The 13,761-nt window shown below is 44.8% G+C and overlaps 1 protein-coding gene across 3 annotated transcripts in view; it reads right to left on the bottom strand.

Annotated features, from left to right (window-relative positions):
* The window catches only part of nkain4 (sodium/potassium transporting ATPase interacting 4), a 44,354-nt gene that overhangs the window by 20,852 nt on the left and 9,741 nt on the right, over positions 1-13,761 (bottom strand). For all 3 annotated transcript variants that reach the window (XM_062392885.1, XM_062392884.1, XM_062392883.1), the window contains exons 2-4: positions 6,303-6,440; positions 4,944-5,024; positions 949-1,149 (exon numbers count right to left, since the gene is read on the bottom strand). In XM_062392885.1, coding sequence (XP_062248869.1) covers positions 949-1,149; positions 4,944-5,024; positions 6,303-6,440 — 420 coding nt within the window. The remainder of the gene's footprint in view (positions 1-948; positions 1,150-4,943; positions 5,025-6,302; positions 6,441-13,761) is intronic.

Raw genomic sequence — 13,761 nt, 5'->3', positions numbered from 1 at the left:
CAATAAGAAAATACCTATGACGACATGAAGCAGCGTGGGATCATGGGAGATGTTGTGATCCCCACGTTGCAGAAGAAAATGTAACGGTCGCAACTCAGGCGCAAATTGAGATTTTTATTCACGTTATGCAGCAAATGGCAATGAACTATCGCAAAACCATTATGAGTGACCAATACAAAAGTGGAAAGAATCGACTGGCAAAATGGTGGTTTACCTTAGTCATGTAACGACCTGTTACCTTGTGTTAAATTGTGGATTCCTCTGAATTTGAATATTGTTGGAAACATTTGGGTAATGTAAGTACACAAGTCAACAAAATTGTTTTGCATTACATGTTTAAATCCACTTCACATAAAGTGACTGAGGGAAGGGGTGTGTGTGTGTGTATGTGCACAATGGATTCAAAGTGTGTGTGAGTGAATGTTACTGTGAGTTAGTGTGAGTGTGTAATGTGCGTGTCTGAAGCCAAATGCCTGCTGTGCTGGCAACTCCTAGTGGCCCCCGTCCAACACGAGGTTAGTCAGTCGTACAGGAGTGTGTGTAAATGTGAATGCTGGCAGGATGTGAGTTTGTGGCGCATTCAAACCAAGCCGTACAAAGAGGACAATAACAGTCCTTCCAGTGTTTGAGTAACCTGTAAGCAGCTGGCAGGTCTGAGCCTCCGCCAGACAAAACAACGGATCAATTTTTCATTCAGCGACCGGGGCAGAGGAAGGGAGGCTGCCTCAGACAAAACAACAGAGCGCCGTGGAAGTGTACTTAGAGGAGTGACTGAAAGGGAAAAACAAAACATCACCTTCATCCCCATCGTCTTCACCTGTCACATACATGAATCCTGCAGAGAGTGCGGTTGCTGCCGGTGTAAGGCCACGTAATACGAGTTCCTGGCACATGTTCAGACTCGCGTGGAATCGGCATGGGAAAATGTTAAGTGTAGCTTTTACTCACAGCAAAAAGGATCTGTGTGCCGCTGTGGACGACCTCGATGTACTGGTAGTCCAGGAGGCAGCCCATGACAGTGATGTAGGAGTGGCTCTCTGTGGTGCGGCTCCCTGGAGCCTGGGGCATCTCCCTCCTCACACAGCCTGGCCCGTGCTCGCTCCACCACGAGTGATGGGCTGAGATGTTAAATGTCAGCAGGTCACTGTCCTGGAAGGAGAATTCAAAAGTGAACAGTTACGTCTTCGTTTGAACTCTATTCATTACTTATGAGGTCCATTCATTCATTCTTCATGGGGGGAAACCAAAGCTGGATCACAAGTCAGGTTTGTCTTGACACAGGAAGCTTATCTCCGAGCCTTATGGAAGATGGTTTATAACCTCCCTCAGTCCCTCCGTTAATAAGGAACTAAAACCTACTGGATGGGATGACCACAAAAGTTGGTGGATGGTTCATTTTTGGATCCAAATATAATAAATAATAATAATTCATTTTTGTGCGGATTTGTATTCGGGGAAGAATCCCCCAAAAATGTTGTCCACTTTCTCAAAGGGGCATTTTTTTGCATATATAAGAATAATTAATGAGTTTAGTTTAGTGATCACATCTTACTGAGACTGTCTGGACCTAATTATATTTAATATATTGTATCCTCATTAAAATGCAATTACAGAATAAACTATACAAAACTGAACTCAAAGCACAAATCCCAACATCATGCTGGTAAAAGTTTGAGATCCCCAAAGTCATTGGGATTCATCTTCTGGGAACCATGAATGTCAGTAGGCTACACAATAATTGTGTGAGATATTTCAGTGTTGATCGAAGTGGTGGACCAAACCATCCGTCTTTAAAAACATATTTATCTGTTATTATATCTGTCAAGGGGATAGATGTGGTCTTGATTTCTGCCCAGGTTACCCTCCTTTATTACTTCTACTGTCACTACACTGAGGTATACAGACATTAGTTTGTTGTTTGATTTGTGGTTGTTTCAGCAAAGAGACATGTTGCCACTGGTATCTTTTTCTAAAGGCAACTGCACTTTTGGGGATTTTATTCATGCAAATGTTGTACACCCTGCCGCTGTTCAATTTGCACACAGCCATATGAGCCTGTAAACACCAATCAATACCCGAATACAGCAATCTAACCCGGCATCTGGCCCTCAGTGACAAGGCATGCATTATTAACAGAGCCAAGTGCTGTCAGGAAGCATCTCTGATTCCTATCAACCGCTGCTCACACGTACAGATATCAACAGCACCTACATAAAAACACGAGTCATGAACAATATCATCATAAAGCTGCGGAGTGTAAAACATCTCTCTCTATCTCTCTGTCTCTAGATTCCCTCTCTGTCGTTCTGCCACACAGTCACAAAAACAAAGTCGGCTGAAGGTCAATAGGTAGGAGACTAATGACGTGACTGATGCCATTGATTGAGCCCGCGAGCCGGGGGAAACCATCTCTGGCACAAACGTCAGCAGTTGATATCGAAGAGGCTTTCGGGGCAACTTACTGTCAGGAGTGTGGTTGTTATGCTCCCGTGCGTCTGAAAGCCTGAATCGATGTTCAAGGTTACTCTCCTGATATTGCTCAAACTACTTTGTTCAACAAAACTCAATGTGTGTTTGGACAGAAATCCTGTTACTGGAATCACTGGAGACGATGAGGTATTAAACATCAAATGATTTGAATCTTACTTCTGTGATTTATTGTTTCTGAAACACAGAGATAACTTGCGTTTGTGCGATCACACTGGGGAGTGAACACCGAGTGGCCAACTGGATGTTGTGGACTCTTCTGTTGAGTCTTGAATTTACTTAGATTTCATAAAGATGCACAGGCAGGGTGATGGAATATTGATCCAGGAGCTGGAGGGGCTGAGCTCAACCGAGAGAGGAAGATAAATCTAAAAACGTCATCAACTCCGCCAAAGAGATCATTTATTATTTATCTGTTTGTTAATTGGAAGAGTTTTGCATTGATTTCCGTAAAATTGAGGAGGGGTGGGTCGGGACACAATGAATAACTCATTCAGTTTTGGTGCAGATCTGGATCAGAGGGCAGATCCAGGAATGTCTTCTTTCTTTGACATTGAGAGATAAAGTAGCTTTTCCCCATTTTCATAGATTTTTTAGAATAATCCAAGTATCTAGATGAATAAAATGGGCAAGTTCAGTGGACTGATGTTCATACCACAAGAGAGAAGAGAAATATCGTTTTGATTTAGACCCAAAGCTTAACCAATCAGGGGATTATGAAGAGTCTTATTTCTTTTTCTAAATATAGGAAAGAGGATTTTTCATGTTCAGGTAGGTTAGTGGGAATTTGTGTCTCTGTGTGCAGAGCGTGAATTAATAAATAAGAGAAGTGGTGAAAGATGAAAAGTGTTTGAAACAGTGGTGTGTGCCGAGTAGCAGGGGTCTGTCTGTCAGTCTGACTCGCACTGTGGGGGAGGGGATGAGGGATATCAATGGGAGGTGACAGAGCATGTGGCATACGACTCTGACAACCCTGAACATTGAGGGGCTTGTCACCCACACACACCCACACAAACACAAACACAAACACACACACACACACACACACACACACACACAAACACAAACACACACACACACCGTTCATACACGTATAAATAAAAACACACCCTCCAGTGCTTGGCTGTCAACATCGTCAAGGCAACATAGACTCTGGTTTAAAATAAAATGTGTTGGGGGGTCCTCTCAGAAAGTGTTGCATCAAGTCTGGTCATGCATGTGTGCAAGGGGCGTGTGTGTGTGTCAGTGTGTGTGTGTGTGTGTGTGGGCACTCCATTAGCCAGCTCTCCTCCTGGCCACCATATGCAGAGCTGGGAGCCCAGGCTGGCTCCATCTGTCAGGTTAATGCCCAGACTCAGCCCCGAGCAGCTGGCCCCTACAAGCCTCATTATTCTAGCAGGAACCACGCAGGAGCACACAGCTACACACAACTACACACACTCACAGTGGACTCGTGTAGACATACGCGTTGAGAGACTGACACACTTGATGGAGCCAAGATCTATCACACGACGACAAAGTCACCGGAGATTGGGAAGGTGTTTCTGAAAATCATTTTGCCTGTCCGAGGTGGAGCCGTCAGAGGGCTGTTGCCAACATGAATTCATTATTGTCAGCGGTCTGATTGGCGACCGGGCAAGACACCCATCAATAACTAGAGAGGCTGGGGATGGGAGGGGGGTCCGAGGAGACAGGAGAAGAGAGAGTGATGACAGGAAAAAGACGAGACGTGGAACTTGCAAAATATGTGGAATAAATTTAAGGGAACATCAAAAGGATCCGGGAGATGTGGAGAACTGCTGTGAGAAGATGGGTTGACAGGAGGAGGGAGACGGAGAGGTGACAACCCAAACACTTCTCTTTGTCTGGATAAACACACGCTTAATCTGCACTTAGGAACCACAGGGAGTCCAGAAGATTTAAAAGTGTGTGTGTGTGTGTGTGTGTGTGTGTGTGTGAGCCTGAGGGTTTGGAGTGGGGATTTGTCCTCTCTATTCACCTATTAATCCTCCACTTGAAACTTGGCAGGGAGGAAACAGCCCCCCCACTGCTAAGGTCACAGTAAATGCACCACACAGATCATTTCAAAGAACACGGTGCAGATCCAAGTTCAATGTTGGATTCAAACTACATGTGTTTCGCACATTCATAATATCTCCACTAAAGTTGGTGTAAGAGGGTATTGTTTTAATACGACACAAATATAATTTGTACGACTTTTCATGCAGTGAAATAAGTACAACCATATGAACGTCTTCTAGAAGAGACCAAAAATGTGTTCATCATTGTCTACATAGAATTATTATTATTGGTGGTATTATACATTACAGCACTTTCAATCGCGTGTCTCTTAACCATAAAATCGCTATCAAGGGCAAAAGCAGACAGAGCTGGTGACGTTGGCCGAGAGATGAATGACGGAGGATTCAGAGGAAACAGCGGAGGGAGGGTCTCACCTTGGACAGGCCTCCCACGTCCAGGTAGAAGCAGATGATGAAGACATTCCAGGCGACCCACAGAGCTGCCCATACTGTGTACTGCAGAGCAAAGACACACACACATACAGATTAGCTCCATGGAAACTCGATGAGCTGAACAGAACAGGACGTGACAACTGTTGAAAAACGTGGTGGGTTTAATGATTGAGCCCCTGAACCAAGGTGTCCTCCTATACACACACACACATATTCTGAAACACTCTATACACACACATATTCTGACACACTCTATACACACACAAACACCACACCCGCACTTAGGATTGTATGTAAGACCTCCTTGTCTTAAAAAAGGGGCCGGTAAGTTCAGCAAGTCTCTTTATGGCCCGAGGGAGCTGCAGGTTTATAGACAGTAGAAGTTCATGACTCAAGCGTTTACAAAATTGTACAGTAAGACAGTCGACTGTTGACAGGCACGCAGTGGTTGAGAGGTATTCACTGTCAGAGAGAGAGAGAGAGAGAGAGAGAGAGAGAGAGAGAGAGAGAGACATCAGGTTGTGAAATCCTCTGACTCCCGATGAACTGTGTGTTTAAGATGTCAGAGGAGGAGCGGAGGGGAAAATGAAAATCAGCACCTTCGCAAAAAACATACATGTTGAATCATGAAACCGCTGAACTTGCCCTCTCACCAATTTTCCACTTGACACGAGACAATAGCTCCACTTTCCCTCCCCCCCTCCTCCCCTCCACCCCTGCTTCCTCCGCTCCTTCATCCTGTGTGGCTCCCATTCATTCTCCTCCACCTCCCCTGTCTCTCTTTATTCACTCTCCCTTCCTCTGTATCTCTTTCTCGCTTCCCCCAGTCTTTTTCCTGTCATTAACATCACCATCTGCGATCCGCTAATGCAGCTCAAAATAGGCCTTTAATGCCTCGGATGAATGTTATGGTGTCAAATAAAAACTGAAGTGCGTGAAAAGCACACCGGCGGAGATTCATGGCGGCGCTTTCTAACGAAAAGCAGCGGAGCAGCTTGCGCCACGTGCTTCTCAACGTGTTCCCGGAGAACGACCTTCTCCGTCCAGCAAGCTGAAGCAGAGTATAAATCTGATGAGCTCCTTACCCGGCCCACCCCTTTTTAATTAGCCCTAATTACCACGGGATTTGAGTGATTTAAGGGCGTCGCATGATGCTCCAGAGATTGCAGCACAATTTGCAATTAGCGTTGGAAAGTCAACAACATGGCCGGTCTCCGAGCACAGGCGCAGGACTAATGCAAAGTGATGCGACCCTGCTTAGCAGAAACCGCGAGGAAAAGGATTATGCGACCGCGCCAGGTTTTCACTCGAGCTGGCAGCCGTCAGCGAGGTTGTACTCACCACCACGATGTAGCGCGGCCGGTACTGGATGGTGCCGAAGAGGCCGAGGATGACGATGATGATGTGGACGAAGTTGGCGAGGATGGGGGCCCACTGGTAGCCCAGGAAGTCAAAGACCTGTCTCTCCAAAGCCAGCAACTGAAGGGTGAGAGAGAGGGGGGGGGGGACAAAAGAAAAAAAACAAATGTCATCAAGTTCATATGTTCTGGAAGAAAAAGTGCTCTCCTGACAGTGAACCAAGCAGCATGGTGCGGGTTGCATAAGCCAAACATGGCAGCTAACTAAATAAACTCTGGCCTCATGTCCATGCAATGTTAATAGTTTATTGAATACAATGAACGTCGCAGCAACAACCCAACAATCCAGCAATGAGGACAATATCAGGAGCAGCCCTGAAGACAGCATCGCCCAGAGGTGAAGACTTCAAAAAGTTATAGAGAACAAACAATGACAGATTTATGGATTCGTCTCCCGCTGAGCAGAGGAGACGCTCACTGTTTCCAACCGTCCTGCCAGTGGCCTCCAGGAATAATAATGTTCAGGGAACATGGCGGGAGGTGAGAGCCCTGTTTCATAACACCACCGCAGAGAGCTTAGGCGCTTATTAAAATATTTTCTTGCAAACAACCTGCACACATGCACGTGCACAAGCAAAGTTAAACCCCGTGCAATGAAAAGAGGAATTTCACTTTTTTTTCTCATTACAGACTCACCCGTCCTAATCTTGCATATTTCCTGCACATAGGTATTTTTTACAGAGAGAAGATTGACACATTCACGATGAAGTTTTTTATTTAATAATCATAACATCTACTTAAAATGAGAAATCTCATTAATTTGACCCATTAAGGTTTCATTGATATTCTATATTTGTTACCTTTACACCTGACATCCATACTACTTGCACAATTCCACCTTGTTGTAAGTCCAGGTAAAGAAATCCTTGTTCTTACTTTTAACCATTGCTGTTTCTTATTCGTGGACAATCCGCTTCCTATTCACCACGGCACACGCATGACCAGTGTATGTGAATATATAAGAGTCATGCGATTTGCCTTTCAGGCTCATTAGCGTGGACAGAGATCTTTAATGAGATGCAGGTAAAACACTGTTGTTAAAACTGTCTGGACTGAGCGTTAACCTACATCTGGGAGTCCCTATTTCCATCGACTCAATTAGCATTCCATTTGGGGCAAAATACAGGGACGGGTGTGAACCATTTAATTAAAATTCCTTTGCCAGTCCAATTCCATTTTATTCTATTCCCAGTGTGTGTTTGTGTGTGTGTGTGTGTGTGTCTGTGTGTGTGTCCTGCGAGCAATGATGTGTTTTGTTGTGCGTCGACATGTCATTTCCAGCCAAGCGCTTGAAGATGGATGAGGGAAGGAGGAATCTGGTCTCTGCTGCAATGATAGGAACGCACCAATGAGCACACACACAAACACATACACACACACACAAACACACACACACACACACCAAATGCTCGATACACAGCTATGGCTCCTCTTCCGAATGTAATGGATATGTTCCCAGCAACCCGATGAGACATTGTGACAGGCAGGGGAGGGTGATGATCAAATCCCAGAGTGATAATTAAAAATGAACACACTCTCCCGTGGAGGGCGGTTCCTCCACAGACAGGGTGTGGAGCAACAGAGGGCGTGGTGAGTGAACCACCACCTGCACCGAACATGATCGCACTAAAGTCCAGGAGACAGCGACTGTCAGTCAGAAAAAAACTCATCTAGCATCGGCAGGAAAAGAAAATGAAGATGGATGGAGAGAATATAATGAAAACGGAGAGATGAGAGAAAATCACAAATGGAGTATGTGTACAGCGACTGAGCTTCCCTCTCCCTCTTAATAACCTCTGTGTGTCCCCTGGACGGAGAAGGGGCTGGAGGGAATGAATAACATCACGAGTCGTCTTGGGTCAATGTTTGAGAGCTCGATAGCAGCGGCAGCTCAACTGGTCAAGAACTGGTCTGTCCCCAAGACAGACATTTTAAATCATTTTCATAGAACTCATAATGGTTTCCTACATAAATCGTTTGTTGCATTTCAATGCTGTCTGACCAATATTTGTTTTATTTTAGATATGGCATTTTTGATCCGATATTTCCAGAGACAACAATCTCAACAATTTTAACTGAGGTTATGGTTTGAAAAACATCCAGTGAGCAGCAGCTCTACAGGCAGAAACAGGCTCTGGATAAGAGGTCGGAGGAGACGGATTGGTTGGAGCGGACACAAAGAAGATAATAACTCAGTAAACCACAACTATGGTGAAGAAACCAGTTAAATCTTGTGGCAAAATGGTTTGAAAACAGTGGAACATTTAAGACAAATGGAGATAATGAAATATGAAAGTGAAAACTAAAAATAACCCATTATACTGCAAATATAAGGTCTCGTCAAGTCAAGGTCTGACAAACCGTGGATCCCTCCACACGCTTACAGAAAACAGATAGGATGTTTATCTTCTTGTGCTGATAGAGACAGATAGTGGACCTGCGAGCTCAGAGTGTCCTCTGACAAACCTGGCGGAATCTGATGGCTCTGCAAAATCTGTTAAACGGCCTTTATTCCATTTGGCTGGATAAATGCAAACAGCCTCTGGGCCTTTTGTAGTTGGTGCAGTTTTTACAATCCGATAAAATGAAAAGCCTGAAAGAGTTCAGTCATTTAAACGGCAAAATAACTTTACATATTTCAATATTTTACATGTTTTTAATTAAATTTTAATTGAGTTTAATTTAGGTTTAATGTTTCTAATTTAATATGTTTTCAGACAACAGAAACACAAACTATATCCTCTGCGTGTGTGTGTGTGTCCTCTGCTTTCAGCCCCTTCCCTCAAAGATTTTCACCAGTCGTTGAATTAGAGATGTGTATAGGCTTGAGGGATGTGTGTGCGTGTGTGTGCGTGTGTATGTGTGTGTGCGTGTGTGTGTGTGTGTGTCTGTGTGCGTGTGCGTGTGTGCTTTCTTTCCGCTGGGATGCTGCAGTGAGCCTATCACGTTCGCTGCTAACTCAATAATCCGCAGAGATGACAACAATCAATCAAGGACAGAAAGGTCTCTGCCCACCCTGGACACACACACACGCACACACAACGTCACACAAAGCCATCTTGGACAATTAGCCCACAATTCATAGGGAGCGGGTTACTGCAGAGTGGGGTAGAATTTAATAAAAAGATACCAACGCTCTTCCAGGAATAGTGCTCCGGCTGCATAACGGCCTGTAAAAGCCTCCCGCTGACCTCCTGCCAGCACAAGTGGCTCCCAACGCGCTGACGGAATCTCTCTGCGTGTATTTTGGTTTCGGATGTGTACATGTGGAGAAGCATGTTGCCCACACATACCACTCCCACCATAAATACTTAGCAATTAGGGGGCTGAGAACGGCAGCGGGAGGCAACAACCTCCTCTTGCACCTCCACTTCTGCCCGTCCTCTATCATTCTCTCTATTTCAAGAGTTTTTAGTTTCTACCAATTATTCACTTCTTCAGCCACGTGATAACAGAGTATTAACAGAGATCGTAGACCTACATGAAAAAAACCTGCCGCGTCTGTCAGAGGACCTCAGCTTCTGCACGTTCACTCAGTTCTTTGAGGTGTGGACAAATGAGCGAACCCACAGAGCAATGAAGAACACACAAGGGGACACGGCCTTACAACATGAATCCTCCTTCCCTTAATAGGGATATCTTATACACACCACCAAGAAGAGAGAGGCAAGATAAAAGAGTGACGAGAGGATCAGAGCTAACGTTTCTGAGAGAAAAACGATGTTTGATCCGCATCGTCCGAGAGGAGCTAATTAAGATGTGTGTGTGTGTGTGTGTGTGTGTGTGCGCAAGATAAGTGGCGGAAAAGCATGGCCTCAGCATCTAACAGGGATTTCAAACACAGACTGAGCTTAGTGATACGCATCCACAGCAATAGGTTTTGTTTGAAAACTGTTTTAAAAATCCAGATGAGTAAACAGCATCAAGATGCCGTGACTCAGAAGCAGAGAATTCCCAGATTTGACAAATGTAGGTAAAAGGACTAAAGGTCTCTCCTGGTGCTTCAAAAGTCATAAACACTCAAACAATGGGTCAACAATAGGTCACTATAGTAATGGGTCAACAATGGGTCATGTACTAAAAGACAACACCATGAAAAACCTGAGTAAGAACAGTAGATTGAGTACTCATACCATAGAGTGTATATATAGAAGGGGCACATCACTACTTCCTCCCAGCGAGGAAACTAAAATAGCACGGATACGAGAGCTGCCATCTTTAACATTTGGAGCCAGAGTCGGTGCAGTTGACTTATTTAGTGTGGTCCCATCCACTAACATGGAGGAGGCCAGATTTATGAGCTACAGTGCAGCCACCAGGTGGTGATGGAGACGCTTTGGCTTCACTTCAGCGGAGCCATCAGGTCTTTGTTTTCCTTCATAAAAAGGGAGACGTGATAAAAGTCAGATCAATAAGTGGTCAGTTGATAAAACCCAATCAAGAAGAGAGAGAGAGTGTGTATGTGTAATTCTTATGTCAACATTTTATCCCAAGATGTCTTAATGTCCCGGAGTTTCCAAAGGCAGTGCTTCATAAAGATTCCAATTAGGGGGCTCGAAACAGGCACGAAGGCGAAAGTGATGTGTTTTAAAAGTAACGTACTGCGGATGTAGACACAGAGGTGCCTGGTCATGCATAGTGAGATGTTAGGTGTGAAAGTGTGTGTGTGTGTGTGGGGGGGGGGGGGGGGTGACTGGTGACTCTCTCAGCTCTCCGCCGTCGCCTCCAGATACTATAAATCACATCAGGGTTTCTCTCTCTGTGTCCTCTGTGAAATGTCCTTTGATAACACGTTACTGGATTTGTCATCCGGATTGGCAGATTCGAAAAGCAGGTGTGTGTGTGTGTGTGTGAGTGTGTGTGTGTCTGAGTTTGCATGACTTCAGGCAGCGTGAGTCAGTCTCCCCTTGCGTATCATCCTGACTCACACAGTTGAGCAGAAGGACGACACTGAGGAGTGCCAGCAGATGCGAGCGGTGAATTACGGAGAGCTCCCACATTATCTCCTGCGCTTTATCTCAGTGTCTTCGCTGATGCGTTGTTTTTATTTAGCCGTACGAGGCATTAGCCAACGAGCTGAGCCAGACGGGGCGATAGGATTCAGACGGGCAATTTGTCTGCACTATCCCAATTACCACTTCTGTTTCATAAGGATTTCCTTATCCAGAGAGAGAGAGAGAGAAAGACTTTACTGCCTGTCTGGAGTCACTGGAAAAAAGACAAGCCAGAACAAAGCATGACACAGCGTCTGATCAACACTTTGTTACTCATGTAGTTATCACATTCATCATCATAGACATTATCTAGTGCTCATTCTAATTGTGAGCGCTTGCATAGCCCTGTAAATCAGGTTGTAATGCCCAAAGTGGAATTGTATTGGTTCTTTCCTGAACGATACCACATCCAAAATCCATTCATTTGTCTTTGTCTTATCTTATGTTATCGTATACATTATACCACAACGTTTTGCATCTGTAAGGAATCTGAGAGTCCATGCAATCTGTGTTGAGAGGTACACGCAGCGATGTTAGTCAAAAAGTTGCTCCTTTCAAAATGTACATAAAGAGTAAAAACAGTTACAGAGACAATAGCTGTGGTTTTATGTTCCACTCGTTGCCCTGGCCTGTCTTCACCCCGTGACTCCCAGCAGGCAGCTACTAAGTACTTCTGAAAAACTTTACCCAATCCAATTTTTCACCTCTCGTCTGAGTAAAGTTATTAGGCTTTTGGAGCCTGCCGGATCCGTGTGTAACCAATGGTGCCAATCTCAATATGTGTGTGTGTGTGTGTGTGTGTGTGTGTGTGTGTGAGTACGTGGAGAGTTGGATAGATAGATAGCCCGTGGTGGTGCCCGGTCGACCGCAGCGGAGACAGGGATTAAAAGGCAGGGTGCCTGTAGTAAAGCCACTTTCCTCATCGCCGTTTGAAATATGGTCCGCACAGTGGAACTCACAGCAGCGCCTCCCCTCTGTACTTCATCACTTGTTTTGGGCGGTGGTGCTAAAGAGACGCAGAGTGCTGTGGGCTCTTGGTTACTTTGAGACGTGACTGTGGAAAGCCTCGATGCTTTTAGTGCTAATAACATGCTAATCCCTCATTGCTACTGGGAACACACAAACAAATCTGTCCCACTGAAAGAAACATAAGCCATTGCTTTGAACTGAGTCTCCCTCTGGACAACTGCAGCACTTCTGTCCCTTCGGTGGTCGGCTCCACTCTTACGTTCTCTCTCATACCGTGTCTCACTCTAAGATGATGATCTGAACATCTCCTGCAGTCCAAACATTTTCAGTTTTGTCTAATATTTGGTCCAATATATAACTGTGTAAGATTCATTTGAGTTGAATCAGTTCAGTCCAATGAGGCTCATTGTGTGCCAGTGTGTGCGGTTTTCAGGTGTGTCTGTGAGAACGTGACAGCACCTCCCAGGAAGATATCAGAGAACTTAAAGGCTTAGAACACAGTGTAAATGACGCTGTTTCGAGTTGATATGTTGAACGTCGTGGCTTGTGGAAAGTTGGATGACACCACAAGAGGCAATATGGAGGCTTCTGTTTTCTTTTTGTGTTGTTTTATTACATCTGAAGAACGGGTTCCATTTACTTAAATTGTATTGGATTTGACTGCAGCACAGTTCTCCTAAAGTGTTTTGTGGACTCAAACCCTCCATCGGCATAGTGGTGAATAGATAATGAGTGAATTTTCACTTTTCAGTAACCTATCTGTTTTCCTTTGGTTTATATAGCCTCAGGGATTCTTTAGCTAAAACATTTAAAAGTCCCATATTATAGAAAGTACAATTTTCATGTTTCTTTTTGCCGTTTTTTTTATTTATTTATCAAAATGCTCAGTCCACAGAGAAATGCATACAGTCCATATTCATCAACATGCATTCCCCTAAACAAAACACGTGTAGGCACCTCCTGCTCCTAGTAAACCACTGCATACGTTCCACTCGTTCTTTGCCAGCTGCCTTATCACCCTCCTCCCTGATGTCCCCAACTGTCTCACATTTTGCAGCTATGCACGCTTACTGACACAGTATTGGCTTCTCCAGAAGGTGCAGCAGCCAATGAGTGTGAGCTGGAGACGGGGGTGCTCCGCCGCTCCAGCAATACACCTGGAACCAGACCAAAGACTTCTGTTTACAGACGTGAAGCCCCGACACCTCTCGTCTGATCGGCTGTTCCAGCTTCAGCTCTGCAGAGAAGCCTCAGACGGAAGATGTAAAACCTTTTAACAGTTATCCCACATCTGCCAGTGTCTGCTGTCTGCTTTCATTCTCACTGTGACAACAACCGTCTGCATTAAAGTGGCCAAGCAGCATTTAGAGGATTTAAGCACATAAGTCAAGCAGCTGACTTGATTGTGAAGCAAGGTTC

This window comes from Platichthys flesus, chromosome 7 (assembly GCF_949316205.1).
Source record: "Platichthys flesus chromosome 7, fPlaFle2.1, whole genome shotgun sequence".
NCBI lineage: Eukaryota > Metazoa > Chordata > Actinopteri > Pleuronectiformes > Pleuronectidae > Platichthys > Platichthys flesus.
The sequence above is the reverse complement of the archived record's forward strand: the minus strand, read 5'-3'. Positions and strand labels throughout refer to the sequence as shown.